Source organism: Corythoichthys intestinalis, chromosome 5, assembly GCF_030265065.1.
Source record: "Corythoichthys intestinalis isolate RoL2023-P3 chromosome 5, ASM3026506v1, whole genome shotgun sequence".
Classification (NCBI taxonomy): Eukaryota; Metazoa; Chordata; class Actinopteri; order Syngnathiformes; family Syngnathidae; genus Corythoichthys; species Corythoichthys intestinalis.
Genome location: NC_080399.1, coordinates 16,522,961 through 16,539,652, shown reverse-complemented (window position 1 = coordinate 16,539,652; position 16,692 = coordinate 16,522,961). Strand labels below are relative to the sequence as shown.

General features: G+C 37.8%; 1 protein-coding gene across 1 annotated transcript in view; it reads right to left on the bottom strand.

Moving 5' to 3' along the window:
• Positions 1 to 1,454: 1,454 nt before the first annotated feature.
• Positions 1,455 to 16,692, bottom strand: part of ppm1h (protein phosphatase, Mg2+/Mn2+ dependent, 1H) — an 88,908-nt gene continuing 73,670 nt past the window's right edge. The window contains exons 8-10 of the mRNA XM_057836350.1: positions 6,428 to 6,535; positions 6,196 to 6,347; positions 1,455 to 6,095 (exon numbers count right to left, since the gene is read on the bottom strand). Coding sequence (XP_057692333.1) covers positions 5,948 to 6,095; positions 6,196 to 6,347; positions 6,428 to 6,535 — 408 coding nt within the window. The 3' untranslated portion in view covers positions 1,455 to 5,947. The remainder of the gene's footprint in view (positions 6,096 to 6,195; positions 6,348 to 6,427; positions 6,536 to 16,692) is intronic.

Below are 16,692 nucleotides of genomic sequence, written 5' to 3'. Positions count from 1 at the left end.
AGTTGGATAAGAATTCTGCATTGTGTTAGTGAATTCCAAGATGGCCCACTTGACAAAAACAGGAGTTTGAGGAAAGCGAACCTACCCGAAAAGCTGTTCAATGACAATCCAAGGTTGCAATTTTTGTTGTTTTTAAACGGATAAAATTTTCTTTAAAGATTGTTAGTTTAACACCATCACATAAATTTTGACCCCATTGACTGCTAACAAATTGCATCTCTGACCACAACTCTTTCAGGAACATATTTTAATAATGCACACACATGGTGTCGCAACTCGTATAGACAAACAATAAAAATGTATTCATAGGCTACATTTATTAGAATTTTTTGGCAGAGCGGAACACTTAATATGGTGGAGACGTCCAATCCATAAATCCAGTACAAATGGATTAGCCGTGGGCCACAGTCAGTGGCAGCCAATTAGTTAAAATCATATTTTAAGGCACCACTTTGTATAAATTCCTGATATTTTTAAGAGTAGAATGGCGAGTCGGGAGCACGTATTCTGGAGCATGCGTGCAGCTGTTTGCGTAATAATCAGATTATCATGCTAAATCTGGACGGCCTCCGTGTTGGCCGGGGGGAAACGCATGATTCCGCCGTGTCCTCGCCCGAGGTCAGCCGACGTTGTCATCGGAGCCATCATCCAATCTGTGCCACACACACACTCGTGTGGAGAAGAGGAGGCGTGTTGTGCCTGATGAGACGTGACCGGAGGTGGATGCAGCGGCGGCGTGCAGAGAGCAGATGGCCCTACAGCTCATGCAAAGGAACATGTCATCATCTTGTGAGTGGAGCACTGATTTGAGAAGTTCTGGGTTCAAATTAGAGCTGCTACCATAAAGTGACAACTAATTGACTAGTTAATTAACAGCTTCTCTATTTGACTACAGGGTACACATGACTATAAGGTGCATTTTCTGAATTTTACATCTACATCTTGTAACATTGTTAAAATAGTTTTATTAGTAAATATACAGTATATACCAATTCGGTGAGTGATGAGTGTCTTAAGCACTTTACTCATGGAGTATACTACTTAACTCTCTGACAAAATAGGTTCAAGGGCACAAAGCAAAGGCTGAATTCATGTCAGACACTCAATTTTGGGGGGAAAAAATAAGAATTTTAAGTGCGCCTTAGTCAAAAAAAAAAAAAAAAAAAAAAAGGATGTTTGGATAATCGAGACACTCAACCTAAAAAATTCCCAAATTCTTTATTGAGCTTCAACTTTGTAGTAATTTTTTTTTTTTTTTTTACATTGTTAGTTAAGGGAAAGCATTTTACATTAGTAATGTGTTATATTATTACATTTTTAACCCCTTCAGAATCTGAAAACTTTAAAAAAAAAAAAAAAAAAAAAAAAAAGGCTGATGAAGTGGCCTGTTCAGAAAGAGAATCATTACTAAAACCTTTTCCCCCTAAAATAAAAACTACTTAAGCTCCAATAAAGGTTAGACATGGTAACTATGTTTAATTCTGGGGATAAAAACAAACTGCCTTACAAATATGGTGTACAAAAATCACAGAAAGATGGCTATTATTTACATGACATACAATTTTAGATTGAAAGTGTTTGACAAACAGTCATTTTACAAAAAATATTCACAGTTCCTTCAACAGAGTGACCCCACCCAAAAAAAAAAAAAAACCCAGGCCCCAAATTTGGATAGGCATCATTTCTTGATCTTTTTTTTTCTTCCTCAGAATAAATAATGACAAGCTATAACTACTGTATTCTATTTCTTTTAGAACTTTATCTAGTGGTACCTCTAGAAACGAAAGCCTTGGTACACGGAAAGTTCATTTTGCGAAGCTTTTATTGCTGCATATTATGAGTTTACAAAATATGTACTATAAAAGACACGCAATTCCCGCTCGCAGAAAAATTTTAAAAACTTGTATTGTCCACACAAAGTTGGACAGTGAGCTAAACTGAAAAGATGCCCGAAGTCTGTTTTTTTGCTTCCTTTATAGCTCCTTACCTCAATCTAGGCGGAGTGAAAATGAAATAAATCGGTCTCATCCAGTGCTGTAACGATTAACTCGAGTAATCCGATTAGAAAAATGCCTCGAATCAAATTGTGCTGCTTTGAGTCTACGTTTAATTAGAGTGGTGTTATAATTAGCAATGTCCCGATCGATCGGGTCCGATCATGTCATTTTCAAAGTATCGGAATTGGCAAAAACATCGGACATGCCTTTTTTTAATATATATATATTTTAATTAAATCGTTTTCTAATTGTATTTAACGTTACAGACATAATATGTTACACTCATCCAGAGTCTTTAGTTTAGGCTTAAGGTAGGGTTATCAAATTTATCCCGTTAACGGTGGTAATTAATTTTTTAAAAAATTTATCACGTTAAAATATTTAACGCAATTAACGCATGCGCTGCACGACCCACTCACGCATTGTCGCGTTCAATCTGTAATGGCGCCGTTTTACCTATATATATATATGTATATATAGAGAGCTAAAAGGCAGCGTAAAATGAGTAGAGTGAATTTTGGCAGCCTTTGGAGCCTTTTTTTAATTGGCTAAAGCCTTACAATCCCTCTCCCTACGATTAGAAATATTGTGGTAAGCAATGTGGGGAAGAAAGGTAGTAATTGATCTTTTTCTAAACACCATATGTTATTTCCCAACGCAGAGAAGATATATCAATTGGTACCACTACGCACAGTCATGGTTGCACTTCCCATCATGCATTTGGGCAGAACTTAAATGGCTACAGTATCATTTACTGAAAGCTCAACAAATACACTAGATAGCAATATTTAGTCACAATACACAAAGTCACATTTATCCTTTAAGTATTACAAGTCTATCTGTGGATCCCTCTCACAGAAAGAATGTTAATAATGTAAATGCCATCTTGAGGATTATTGTCATGAACAAATACAGTACTTATGTACTGTATGTTGAATGTATATATTGGTCCGAGTTTTATTCATTTTTTTCTAATGCATTGCCAAAATGTATATGATCGGGAAAAATTATCGGGAATGATTGGAATTGAATCAGGAGCAAAAAAAATGCAATATCTGGATCGGCAGATACTCAAACTAAAACGACTGGATCGGGAGCAAAAAAACATGATCGGAACAACCCTAGTTATAATGGTTTGAAAGTGTTTGCATTTAGTTTTGATTTTAGTGGATACACTGCCCTCTTGTTGCAACAGTGAATATGACATGACTCATTTAACATGGGCAAATCCAACTGCTCCCTGTTAAGACTGACACAAGGTAAGTTTTTGTTTGAGCCAAGTTTTGTTAATGCATTCGTAATTTAGTTTATAGGTGTTGTTTTGTGGGAATGTGTTTTAACGATTTGTTGAAAAAAAAAAAAAAAAAAAAACATTTTATACCATTTAGGATAGCAGACGTTTGCTATGCAAGTTAGCCAATTGTTCTTGTGTTGTACTTAGGTCCTTATTTAACTTTTAATACAGTTTGAGGCAAAGCTCAGGTATTTTATTTTTAAATGAAAGTGCAATTCTGCATAGTTTGAAGGAACACCTTGAAATTTTGTATTTACATTTAATGTTCTTTTGGAAGTGCCATCCTAGCCAGCCATTGTTTTTCATCTCCCGATTACTCGAAATAACAAGTTGATCGATTAATCGACTACTAAAATAATCGATAGCTGCAGCCCTAGTCTCATCCTCAATGACATTCACCGCAACATAAACCTAAAATCATAATCAACTGCTAATAAAGCAATAGCAACTATACAAACGGTCAGCATACACATAGACTTCATAATGATATTGACAGGTCAGATTCGACTTTCACTGCGCCACACCTTCAAGTAGGAGGCCATCCTACAATCCACTTTAGTTATTCGCAGTCTGTCGCAGCGATACATGTAGCAATCCAACACCGGATCTAGGTTGAAAAAGTATGAATGCTATACCGCATACAAACAGGAAGGATTGTCTCAGGAGTGATTTGTTCGAGCATTCAAGGAAATGATTATATTTTTAATATTTTTTCACAAGAATTTTCAACGTAAAAAACCCTTTGTTGTAAGGCTGCCGCCACATTGTCTAACAGCCTAGCATCATTCTTTGACATATTTACGTAAAATAAATGCCAACTGCCCGGTCTTTTGCTCTTTTAACATCGAATCGAGGCGGTTTTACGTTCATACCTATAAAGAATTTGGGGATTTAAGCATTTTTTTCACAAAATTTATCAACGTAAAAAGCTTTGTTTACATATGGCTGTCGCCACATTGACTCACAGACTAACATCGTACTCGACATTTACGTAAAATAAATGCTAACTGCACTTTTTTTTTTTTTTTTTTTTTGCTGTTAACCAAGAATCAAGACTGTTTTATGTCCATATCTATAAACAATTCAGGGATTTTATAATTTATTCACAAGAATTTTCAGCGTAAAAAGCTGTTTTAAGGCTGCCGCCACATTGTCTAACAGGCTAGCAGCATTCTTCGACATATTTACACCAACGTAAAATAACTGCTGTCCTTTTTTTTTTTTTTTTTTTTGCTCATTTAACATCAAATCGAGACTTTGACGTTCATATCTATAAAGAATTTGGGGATTTAAGCATTTATTCACAAGAATTTTAACGTAAAAATCTGTTTACACATGGCGGCTGCCACATTGACGAACAGACTAGCATCGTACTTTGACATATTTACACAAACGTAAAATAACTGCTGTCCTTTTTTTGTTGTTGCTCTTTTAACATCAAATCGAGACTGTTTTACGTTCATATCTATAAAGAATTTGGGGATTTAAGCATTTATTCACAAGAATTTTAACGTAAAAATCTGTTTACACATGGCGGCTGCCACATTGACGAACAGACTAGCATCGTACTTTGACATATTTACACAAACGTAAAATAACTGCTGTCCTTTTTTTGTTGTTGCTCTTTTAACATCAAATCGAGACTGTTTTACGTTCATATCTATAAAGAATTTGGGAATTTAAGCATTTATTCACAAGAATTTTAACGTAAAAACCTGTTTACACATGGCGGCTGCCACATTGACTAACAGATTAGCATCGTACTTCGACATATTTACGAATAAAAAATGCTGACTGCACTTTTTTTTTTTTTTTTTTTGCTTTTAACCAAGAATAAATACTGTTTTAGGTCCATATCTATAAAGAATTCAGATAATTAAGAATTTATTCACAAGAATTTTAAACAAAAAAAAGCTTTGTGATTCCACTGTCAGCTTTGATGGCCACGCCGACAGTGCAGGCCCCCTATTAATCGGCCCCACGCCCAAATATATATATCATTATGAAGTCTATAGCATGCATTAGCCAGCGTCCGCACATCGCCCAAAACGACGAGATAACTCTCTTTAAGTGTCCGATTATGAGTGAAAACGCACAACAAAGAATATAAAACATGCTACATACAGGCCTTTCCTCTGTATGTTTTACAAGCATCAAAAGGCGCGCGTAGGCTTGAAGCGATGTGACGTCTTCACGTGCGTGAATGGCTTCTGTATTAAAAAACTAGTATTAACTACAGTCTTTTTCTGAAGAAAACAAATGACACCTATTCAAATTTGGGTGGGGCCACCCTGCACAAACAGTCTTGTTTGATAGAAATTATACAGTGGCCATGTCTTTTTCCCCCCCCCAAGCAGTTCACTTCCAGCCCAAGTATGTTTAGTTTTCTGAGTATGTGCTATGGTTGTTAGTAAAACGACATTAAAACAGCAGTATAGGCAATAGATGGCCAATCCATTTTGACTGGGAGAGCTGATCAAGCCCTAGCATTTTGAAATCCGAACATATCATTTTGACCTCCAAGGTTCCGTTGTGCTTTGTGTATGCAAGTCCATGTACATTCTCGCATAATGGCTTCTAAGAAACGATTAAAAAGTTAATCCTGAAGACGTGTCTGCAAAAAACAAGTCACGTGCGGTCACACCACATTTTGAGTTCAGTAGAGCTCGTTGCAATGCACGAGGGGGATGACATAGACGGAAATATCGTCTCCGGAGCCCAGTCTGTCCCCGGAAATCCTCCAGGCACCGTCCTTCAGAACGCCGCGAGCCTTCATCACCAAGTCTTGAGCGGCCATGCTGTACCTAGAGTGATGCAAACGCAACAACAAAAATCACACTTCCTATGAAACTAAAAAGCAGTGGAATTTTAGGTTTAGAAAATGCAATGAAAAATTCCACTAGCCTATGCTGGTCGTCAGGGTCACAGTTGGCCAGGAAACAGGTGACGGCCTCTGCCACTTCCTGGTTGCAGAGTACGTCCCATAAGCCGTCGGTTCCCAGGACCAAAACGTCGTCGATGTCGTGTTCGTACTGCCCCAGCGGATAAATGTTGACCTGACGACACACGAATGATTACGCATCACTGGCAGTTCAAGTAAAGGCCGCAAGTGCTGCAATTGGGATCTGTGGCCTACTTCAGGGCAGCAAGAGAGGAAAGGCTTGATGTAGATGTTGGAGTCGTGTACTTTGAGATTGTGGTCGCCAAAACCTCTGGTGACGCCGATTGTCGCTAGCACCCGAGCCTACAATGAGAATTTGAATAATGTACAGTATATACAGGGATGGACAAAATGATGGAAACGCCTTAAAAATTCAACAAAAACTAATTCAATATGGTGTCTGTCTGCCTTTTGCGTAAATTACTAGAGGTGGGAATCTTTGGGTACCTTACGATTCAGAGGCACGATTCGATTATAAATCGATTATTGATGTCATCCAAACCCTCCTTTTAATGTTTTGTACATTAGTTCCAAAATAGTTTAAAAGATCTTATTTGGCTAAACCAAACTAATATTTAAGTACCAAGTTAACAGTTAAAAACATTAAATAAAATACTCAAGTCCCCATTCTGTTTCAGCAGGTTTAAACTACATTCAATTAATTTAATAATGTTAATCAACCGTTAAAGTTGATAAATGTGCTCCCATTATTCCATAATTTCCCTTCTGTCTACTTACAACATGTCAAAGTTTTAAAACTTTCATCATTTAAAGATGGATTCAAGTCAAGATTTTGCTGATTTAGTATTTCAGATAAAAAGTTGATTAGGTTCGCGACAACAGAGCCTTCTAGAGAAGTCTACTGCTTTAACACTAGAAGTCCCAGAGAATTCTGGTACTCCTACTAGTCCCAAACAATGGCCGATATGGCCTCTCCCCCGGAAAACCCAGAGGTGGCAAAAATGACCCAAGTGCTTTTGAACTGGCAAGTCGTTGTCGGAAAGACAACAGCCGTTCATATGGAAATGCAACCACTAGACATACATTAACTTCAGACACAATGACCACAATCCATGCCCCTGATTCAGTCCTTCTAAACTATAGACACAATTCGTGCTTTACACTCAAATTGCAGTTCGAAAACGCTTTTTTTGCTTCTTCAAAACAATGTACACATTTGGGCCATTCTTTCTGTTGTTATGTGTGGAGTATAGGAGAAGTGAATCAAAAAATGTGTAAAAAGTGTCAAACTTCATAAATAAATGTAGCTTGACTTGAACTGACACAAACTATCACATGAGTCACGGAGGAGAGGCCAAATCAGCTATTGCTAGGGAATATTAGGAGTGTTTGTCTTGGGAGAGGCCAAGTCGGCCTCTGCTGGGTTTTCTAGAGTTAAGATGGCGGCAACTACTAAACGACAAGCCTGTCGTTTCGCATCTAGTTCTTTTTATATGTTCTAACACCGCAGTCGTCTGTCATTTAGCATCTAGTTCTGCATATATGTGATATCTACTATAGCCGTATGTGGCCTTATATTTGTAGCAACTAGCATCTGGGCGTTGTTTGAACCAGCTGTCGGCTGCAGTCAGTTTTTTTTTTTTTTTTTTCTTTTTTTTTTTTTTTTTTATCTAGCGGCATGAGTTGAACATGATATTTGCTCTCGGTCCGTTCCTCATTGCGTCCTGAAGACCGTGCTGGCTGTATTTTAGTTCAGCTTTACCTGGTATAATTTAGTAATCGGAATTTGGATGTTTGTGAATCGTTCTCCAATCTTCCACGGCCGAATCGCGAATAATCTAAGAATCGGAAATTTTGCACGCCTCTACAAATTACAGCCTCAATTCTCAGAGGTATTGATTCATACAATTTGTGAATTTTGCCCAAATGAATTTTAAGCCATTCTTAGAAAACTCTAACTCTTTTAGAGAAGATGGCGGTGTAAATCGAAGTCTTAATTGAATCTCTAAAACTGACCATAAATGCTCAATAATGTTGATAATGAGGTCTGGGGATACGGGATGCTCAACTTCATTAGAATGTTACACATGCCATTCTTTAAAAATTATGATGCCGAGATGTTAGGTGTTTCCATTATTTTGTCCAACCCCTGTACATCATATAGCAACCCAACATGCAACAATAGTTTGTCTTTGTCATTGTCTTGACAAAATATAAATAAAAATAAAACTATGTGGGGGGGGGGGGACGAAATATTTCAACTGCAAAAAACACGTTTGCAGTTTTACAGTTTTTCGTCGTGTTTTTGGTTTTTGAACCCAAAAAAATGTTCAAACCATTTTTTGCTCTATTTTCCTCAAACATTCTCTAATTGTAGTCGGAGGTGGGTAGTAATGCATTACATGTACTCCGTTACATTTACTTGTAGAGGTGGGAATCTTTGGGCACCTAACGATTCGATTACGATTCAGAGGCTACGATTCGATTATAAATCGATTATTGATGACCCCCCCCCCCCCCGCTATTAGCTGCTTTTAATGTTTTGTACATTTGTTACAAAAACTAAAAAAAAAAAAAAAAAAAAAAAAAAAAAGCCTCACAGGCTTAAATAAACTATTTCAGTATCAAGTTAACAGTTAAAAACAATAAATAATATACTCAAATCCCCATTCTGTATCAGCAGCTTTAAACTACATTCAATTAATTTAATGTTGTGAATCAACTGTTAAAGTTGTTGAAATTGCTCCCGTTATTCCATAATTTCCCTTTTGTCTACTTTCGACATGTGAAAGTTTTAAAACTATTTTAAAGATAGATTCAAGTCAATATTTTACCAATTTAGGAGTATTTTAGATAAAAAGTTACTTAGGTTCGCTTGGAAGGTTCGCTACAACGGCCTTGCAGGGAAGTCTACTGCTTTAAGATGGCGGCCGTTTACTAACACCCGCATCTAGCTTTCTGTACATGTGCTGCTAACGCCACCGAGTCTATTTTGCATCTAGTCCTATATAAATATGATATCTACTGTACAATTATGTGGAGCTGTCGGCAGCAGTCAGGTATGTTGTTGTTTTTTTATCTCGCGGCATGAGCTGAGCTAGAGCCGTGAGTTGAGCATTGGCATTACTCGAGGGGCCAGGTGATGACAAGCATGATGTTTAGTTACTCTCGCTCCGTTCCTCGTTGCGTCCCGAAGACCGCGCGGCGCGCTGAGTGTTTTACTTCCGCTTTACTTGACATATTTCAATAATCGGAATTTGGATGTTTGTGAATCATTCTCGAATCTTCCACAGCCGAATCGCGAATAATCTAAGAATCGGAAATTTCGCACACCTCTATTTACTTGAGTAAATTTGTGAGAAAAAAAACTACTCTTAGTCCGCTACTTTGGGCTACAGCAGTCATTACATTTTTCATTTTTATTCTCTATATTAGATTTTTATTTTTTTTTGCTAGCGATGATAAGAGTAGAAACGTGCCTGGTGTATTTACGAGGTAGCTCTACCGATTTCACCAGCGAGACGTCGCAACAATAATCGCATGACTCCATTATACCAATCAGACGCAAGCTAGCCGTTCTATCTTCACGCCAGCCCGTTCAATCATGTGGTGTCTTTAAAGCAACGTCAAAAATATATTGATACAGAACGCTGCCCTCAACATGACTCGAAAGCGCGGATTTTAACCTCTCTCCCAATTTTTATTTGGCACCGATTGACCACGGAAAATCGTAGATATGATTATTTTAATTTCAAAATAGTAATTATGAAGGAACTCTTCTCTATTCAAACTCGGAACTATATTCTTCAGCAGAAGCCAGTCACGCTCTTTGGACGAATAATGCTTCATTTATGTAAAACATTTTTCTCTCGTCGGAATTCAATGATTTTTTTTAAAATTGTTTTTTTGGGGGGTGGGGGCTTAATGTGGTTATGTAATGTGTTAATGTACAGTATCATTATTAAAGGTGTGACAAAATATCGAAGTGGTGATATATCGTGATACTTTGTATCTCAAAAGGTTATCAATATGCTCCTGCAAGAATCGAGATAACATTTTAAAAAGGTGTCAATGTCTTTAAAAAAAAAAAAAAAAAAAAAAGGAACCAACAAGTTGCTACCAAAATCTTCCACCATAATAGTGTCTTAGTTAACTCTAAGGCTGCCTTGACGGTGCTCGACACCCAATCCATTTAGACTGGGAATGTTCGTTCATTCGAAACCAGAGCATTCACAGTCATTCTGCCAGATTTGTAGATTTGCATTTGTAGGTCACTTGCTGTTCATTTTAGGGCATGTCCAGGTCATTTCCTGTTGAGTTTGAGTCACTGCCTATTCATTTGGGTGATTCCTAGGTCTGTAACACAAAATGAACAGGAAGTGACCCACAAAATACCCCAAAATCAACAGGAAGAAACTGGAAATCAACAGGTAAATGACCTGAAATGGCCCAAAATTACAGTGGGGCAAATAAGTGTTTAGTCAACCACTAATTGTGCATGTTCTCCCACTTGAAAATATTAGAGAGCCCTGTAATTGTAAACATGGGTAAACCTCAACCATGACAGACAGAATGTGTGTGTGTGTGTGTGTGGGGGGGGGGGGGGGGGGTCACATTGTTTGATTTTTAAAGAATTTATTTGCAAATCATGGTGGAAAATAAGTATTTGGTCTATACCAAAAGTTCATTTCAATACTTTGTTATGTACCCTTTGTTGGCAATAACGGAGGCCAAACGTTTTCTGTAACTCTTCACAAGCTTTTCACATACTGTTTTGGCCCATTCCTCCATGCAGATCTCTTATAGAGCAGTGATGTTTTGGGGCTGTCGTTGGGCAACAGGGACTTTCAACTCCCTCCTCAACCCGTGGCATCAAAATGATAAGAACAGTGAGCAAAAATCCCAGAACCACACGGGGGTGGACCTAGTGAATGACCTACAGAGCAGAGAGCTGGGACCACAGTAACAAAGGCTACTATCAGTAACACAATGCACCGCCAGGGACTCAAATCCTGCACTGCCAGACGTGTTCCCCTGCTGAAGCCAGTACACGTCCAGGCCCGTCTACGGTTTGCTAGAGAGCATTTGGATGATCCAGAAGAGGACTGGGAGAATGTGTTATGGTCAGATGAAACCAAAATAGAACTTTCTGGTAGAAACACAGATTCTCTTGTTTGGAGGAAAAAGAATACTGAATTAAACCATACCCACTGTGAAGCATGGGGGTGGAAACATCATGCTTTGGGGCTGTTTTTCTGCAAAGGGACCAGGACGACTGATCTGTGTAAAGGAAAGAATGAATGGGGCCATGTATCGAGAGATTTTGAGTGAAAATCTCCTTCCATCAGCAAGGGCATTGAAGATGAGACATGGCTGGGTCTTTCAGCATGACAATGATCCCAAACACACAGCCAGGGCAACAAAGGAGTGGCTTCGTAAGAAGCATTTCAAGGTCCTGGAGTGGCCTAGCCAGTCTCCAGGTCTACCCCATAGAAATTCTGGGGAGGGAGTTGAAAGTCCGTGTTGCCCAACGACAACCCCAAAACATCACTCCTCTAGAGGAGATCTGCATGGAGGAATGGGCCAAAATACCAGCAGCAGTGTCTGAAAAGCTTGTGAAGAGTTGCAGAAAACGTTTGGCCTCCGTTACTGCCATCAAAGGGTACATGACATAGTATTGAGATCAACTTTGGTATTGACCAAATACTTATTTTCAACCATGATTTGCAAAGAAATTATTTAAAAATCAAACAATGTGATTTTCTGTTTTTTTTTTTCCACATTCTGTCTCTAATGGTTGAGGTTTAACCATGTTGACAATTACAGGCCTCTGTAATATTTTCAAGTGGGAGAACTTGCACAATTAGTGGTTGACTAAATGCTTATTTGCCCCACTGTACCTCATTGCCTTGCATTGGCTGCTACCGACCGCCATAGACGTTCAATCCGTTTGAAGTGAAACATTCGTTCATTCGCTGCCACCCTCCCAGTTCATATGGATTGGACGTCTACTCGTGATAAACTCATTCCAATTCACAGCAGAAGCTTGTTTTTCTGTTTATTAGTTGTTTTTAGAAAATCTTAGAATACTTTCCTGACCAATGTATCGATAATCGTTGTATCGCCATTTCGTCAGATCATCGTTATGGTGAGCTTTGTATCGCAAACCGTATCGTATCGTGAGGTACCAAGAGGTTCCCACTCCAAATCGTTATAGCAATACTCCATATAGATAACTTTGCGCTAAGAAAAAAAACAAATACAGTATAAGCAGTTACTCACAATGTTACTCATTACTTGAGTATTCACCAAATACTTTTTTACTTGATAACCTTTTTTTGAATGACTACTTTTAGTTGTACTTGAGTAATATTATCTTGAAATAACACTACTCTTACTTGAGTAAAATTTTGGGCGACTCTACTCACCGCTGAATGAGGCGCCGTTTGTAAAGCAGTACATGCTAAAAATTACTACATCATTTTCTCACATTTAGCGCCACACAGTGTTTAAAATGGTTCAAGATTTTTAGAGTCACTTTTTTTGCACATTTACAACGCTATTTAGCAACTTAAATATTTATTTTTTAATAAGAAGTTTTATACCTGACTGTGAAATCCAGAACTAAATATTTAATTTAAATCAAAAATTTATATCCTATATCCTAAATGTTAAATCTGGAAACGGTTGGAACTAAATATTTAGCTTAATATGCAAATTCACGTGACTGGAGACCGGAAGTAACAAAATAAAAAGCTGGAGTAGCTCAGACTGTCTGTTTACGTTGATTAAACATGAATGAAACCTGCTCAACGGTGGCAGTCGGTCGGCTCTTGGACATGAGTCATTGTGATTATAACAATATATAGCTAAATTACATATTTAGGAGAAACGATTTATAGAGTATTTTGTGTGCGCAAGCTTTTATTTTGTTTCTTCCGGTCTTCAGTATTGTGAATTTGCATATTAAGCTAAATATTTAGTTCCACCCGTTTCCAGATTTAACATTTAGGATGCAGGACATGAATTTAAGAATTAAATTAAATATTTAGTTCTGGATTTAAACAACCAGGGCCAAAACGTCTTATTTAAAAATAAATTTTTAAGTTGCTAAATAATGTTTTAAATGTGCAAAAAAAAAAAAAGTGACTCCTAAAAATTTTACACCACATTTTAAACTGTGTGGCGCTAAATGTGAGAAAATGTTGTCGTAATTTTCAGCATGTGCTGCTTTACAAACGGCGCCCCATACCGCTGATTGTAGTTCATTCCAATGTAGAATGATCAAAAAAGGTAGGAAATTGGGAAAATTAAACTGTCATGTTTATATTGATACCCGAAAATTGGGGATTCCCAGCATATATTTTTACGAAAACGTTAAAGAAAACGACCAAATATCATAATAGATTTTAAGGTTTTTTAATGTCTCTTACAAAATGTGTGGTTTTTTTTTTTTTTTTTTTTTTTTTTTTTTTTAACTTTGCAATGTTTACATCATGATAACAGAACTTTAAATCAATAAAAGATGGAGCTGTCGTTTTCGAAAAAATTTTAGCCTCATTTTGCTCTTCAAGGTCACATGTTTCTACTATAACATTCGAACATTGAGACAATATGATAACTGTCAGCTTCTTCTGTCTTTAGTGCAGGCGGAGAGTGCTGAATGACCCCCGCCCCCAACTAAACGCGCTCAGCAACTCATTTGTAAACTGCTGAATGCGTCGAGATAACGACCCGTTAAAAAAAATGTCTGATGGCACGAGAGCAGGCCGGCAGGCTAATTGAACCTGCTGAAGTGGAACATAAGAAAGGACAAACAAGATAGTACTCAAACAAGATAGTACTGATTCTGAATGAAAAGTGGCTCTGCTTTAGACTGGCCAGTGTTCAAGAGGACGCTCAACATTCTGCAGCTAATGCTAACGCGAACGCTATGCTAACGCGAGGAGTTACAGTTAACATCTAATGATCACTCAGCACAGGCCTTTAAAGGCTAAAGAAACATTGCACTTTCTTTCTTGCCAAGATAAGAAAACAAAACTTACCGTGTTTCCAAACAAGCAAGATGGAGCGAAGCTTAGCTTTATACAATTGTGAGTAGAGTGAGATAGAGGCGCTGCACCTCTCACATGAGTGGCACAATCTAAACACTGCAAGCTGACGTACTCCACTTACAATATGAAAATGTCACACATTGTGAACATATGACAGAAACTACGTCGCATTTTCGTTTCGTTGTTGTCTCGTTAGATGAAAACTGGCATTCGTCTCGTTATGTTGTAGTCTACCAAGCCATGTTTTTAGCTCGTCATCGTCATGAAAACATTGTTCGTTGACAAAGTGTTTTCGTTGTTTTCGTAATTTTTGACGAAAACAGCAGTTTTCCACAACAAGTGTCCACGTTAAATCATTGACTGCCATTGACAGCGATAGGTGTAAATGTAAACTAGTGATAAACCCATTTAAACTGAAAGCAGGAGGATAAAAATAGCTTTTTCTGTTTTTTTAGTCATATCGTCAATTGATTTCCTGACTCGTGTATCAATAATTGTTGTGACCAGTGTTGGTAATAACGGCGTTGGAATATAATGGCGTTACTAACAGCATTATTTTCTTCAGTAGTGAGTAATCTAATTAATTACTTTTCTCATCTTGGCAACGCCGTTACCGTTACTGAGGCGGGAAAGGCGTGCATTACTATGCGTTACGATGTTGGTTGACTGATGCGACAAAAGTCTGAAAAAGACTGACTCACGGAGACAAGAGAGCAGAGCAGGAGTGGGGAGGAGGCAAGGGAGTGTGATGCCATTGTAAACGCAATGCTACTATGCTAGGTGGCCCCAATAATACCTGACTGTAGCCGTTAGCTTACAAACTACGCCCACATGATGCTTCGGTAGATATCACATATATACAGAGCTAGATGCAAATGACAGTCACGGCGGCATTAGCAACATGTATAATGAAGAACTAGATGCGTTAGTAAACGGATGCCATCTTAAAGCAGTAGACTTCTCAGAAAGGCTCTGTTGGAGAGAACCTGCCGAGCGAACCTAAGTAACTTTTTATCTAAAATGCTCCTAAATCGGCAAAACTTAACTTAAATCTATCTTTAAATGATGAAACTGTTTTAAAACTTACACATGTCAAAAACAGACAGAAGGGAACTAATGCAATTTTAACAACTTAAACGGTCGATTCACAACATTAAATGACTTCCACACAAAGAAAAGGTTACTATGTATTTATCGCAATATCCGCAATGCCCCTGTGTCTAGTCAAGTTGAGGGTAAAAAATTGGTCTAGGGCCAATTGTCCCCAAAACCCTTTAGGCTTTTTTTTTTTTTTTTTTCTTTTTGAGAAAAAAAACATGAAAATTATCACCAGTTACTTTGCCAAGTAACTAATTACTCTTACATTCAGGTAACTGAGTTACTAACGCAATTACTTTTTGGGAGAAGTAATTTGTAACTAATTACTTTTTTAAAGTAAGATTAACAACACTGGTTGTGACATAATGATTATCGTGAGCTTTCTATCGCAAATCATATCATGTATCATGAGGTACCCAAAGGTTCCCACCCCAATCAAAATAATTGTCAATCATTTGTTAATCGATTAGTTGCGAATTACTCAAGACAGCCCTCACAAGGAAACCCTAACTACTAAGCCTGAACGATATATCCTTTAAACATCGCCATCGCGATGTGCGCATACGCGATAGTCCCATTGCAAGGACGTGCGATATATAAAGTTTTTTAATCCACATACGCCTTGCTTTCTGCTCTGCACAGCCTCCCTCCCTCCATCTCCCAGCTCTTTGTTCCTCACAGTCACTGCGGCACTTGCTGATTAAAGTTAACGATGTCTTTGATCTTGCCAAAGAAGCGGACTTCACATGGGCAGCAATGTGTCAATCATCGTTTAACTTGTTAAACAGTTTCTGCAAGGAAGCCGTGCTGGAATGAATGTGTGTGGAGACGTTCAAGACATATTAAATAAACGCCAGAAGTGATCATGAGGAGTTTGTAATTTCTACATGTCACTCCAAGAGTCACAGCCAAAGTAGGTAAAAAGAAGCATTTAATAAAGCCAAGCATTTTTCTACTACAGTACTTTATTCTTGTTTAAAAATGATTCGGTTGGACAGTTATGTTTAAAACTGATCATAATTATTACTGATCATTTGAAGTGCTTGAAAACCATTTATTAATACACATTTTTAAAAATCATACTTTGGGGAAAAAAGTGAGAAAAAAAATATGGGGGGGGGGTGCGCTACTTCGCAGTTTTTCACTTATTGCTGGCGGGGTCTGGTCCCAATTAACCGCGAAAAACGAGGGATCACTGTACACTGTAGTCATGGTGAGTCATCCAGTCTTTCCAAACAGCTATTCAAGTCATCTAGTGAATTTTTTTTTTTTTTAAATGTATATGGCGGAAAACACACAAGACTGAAAAAGCAGTTTCTGCTCTTGCACCCCTCTTTAAAATAAAGT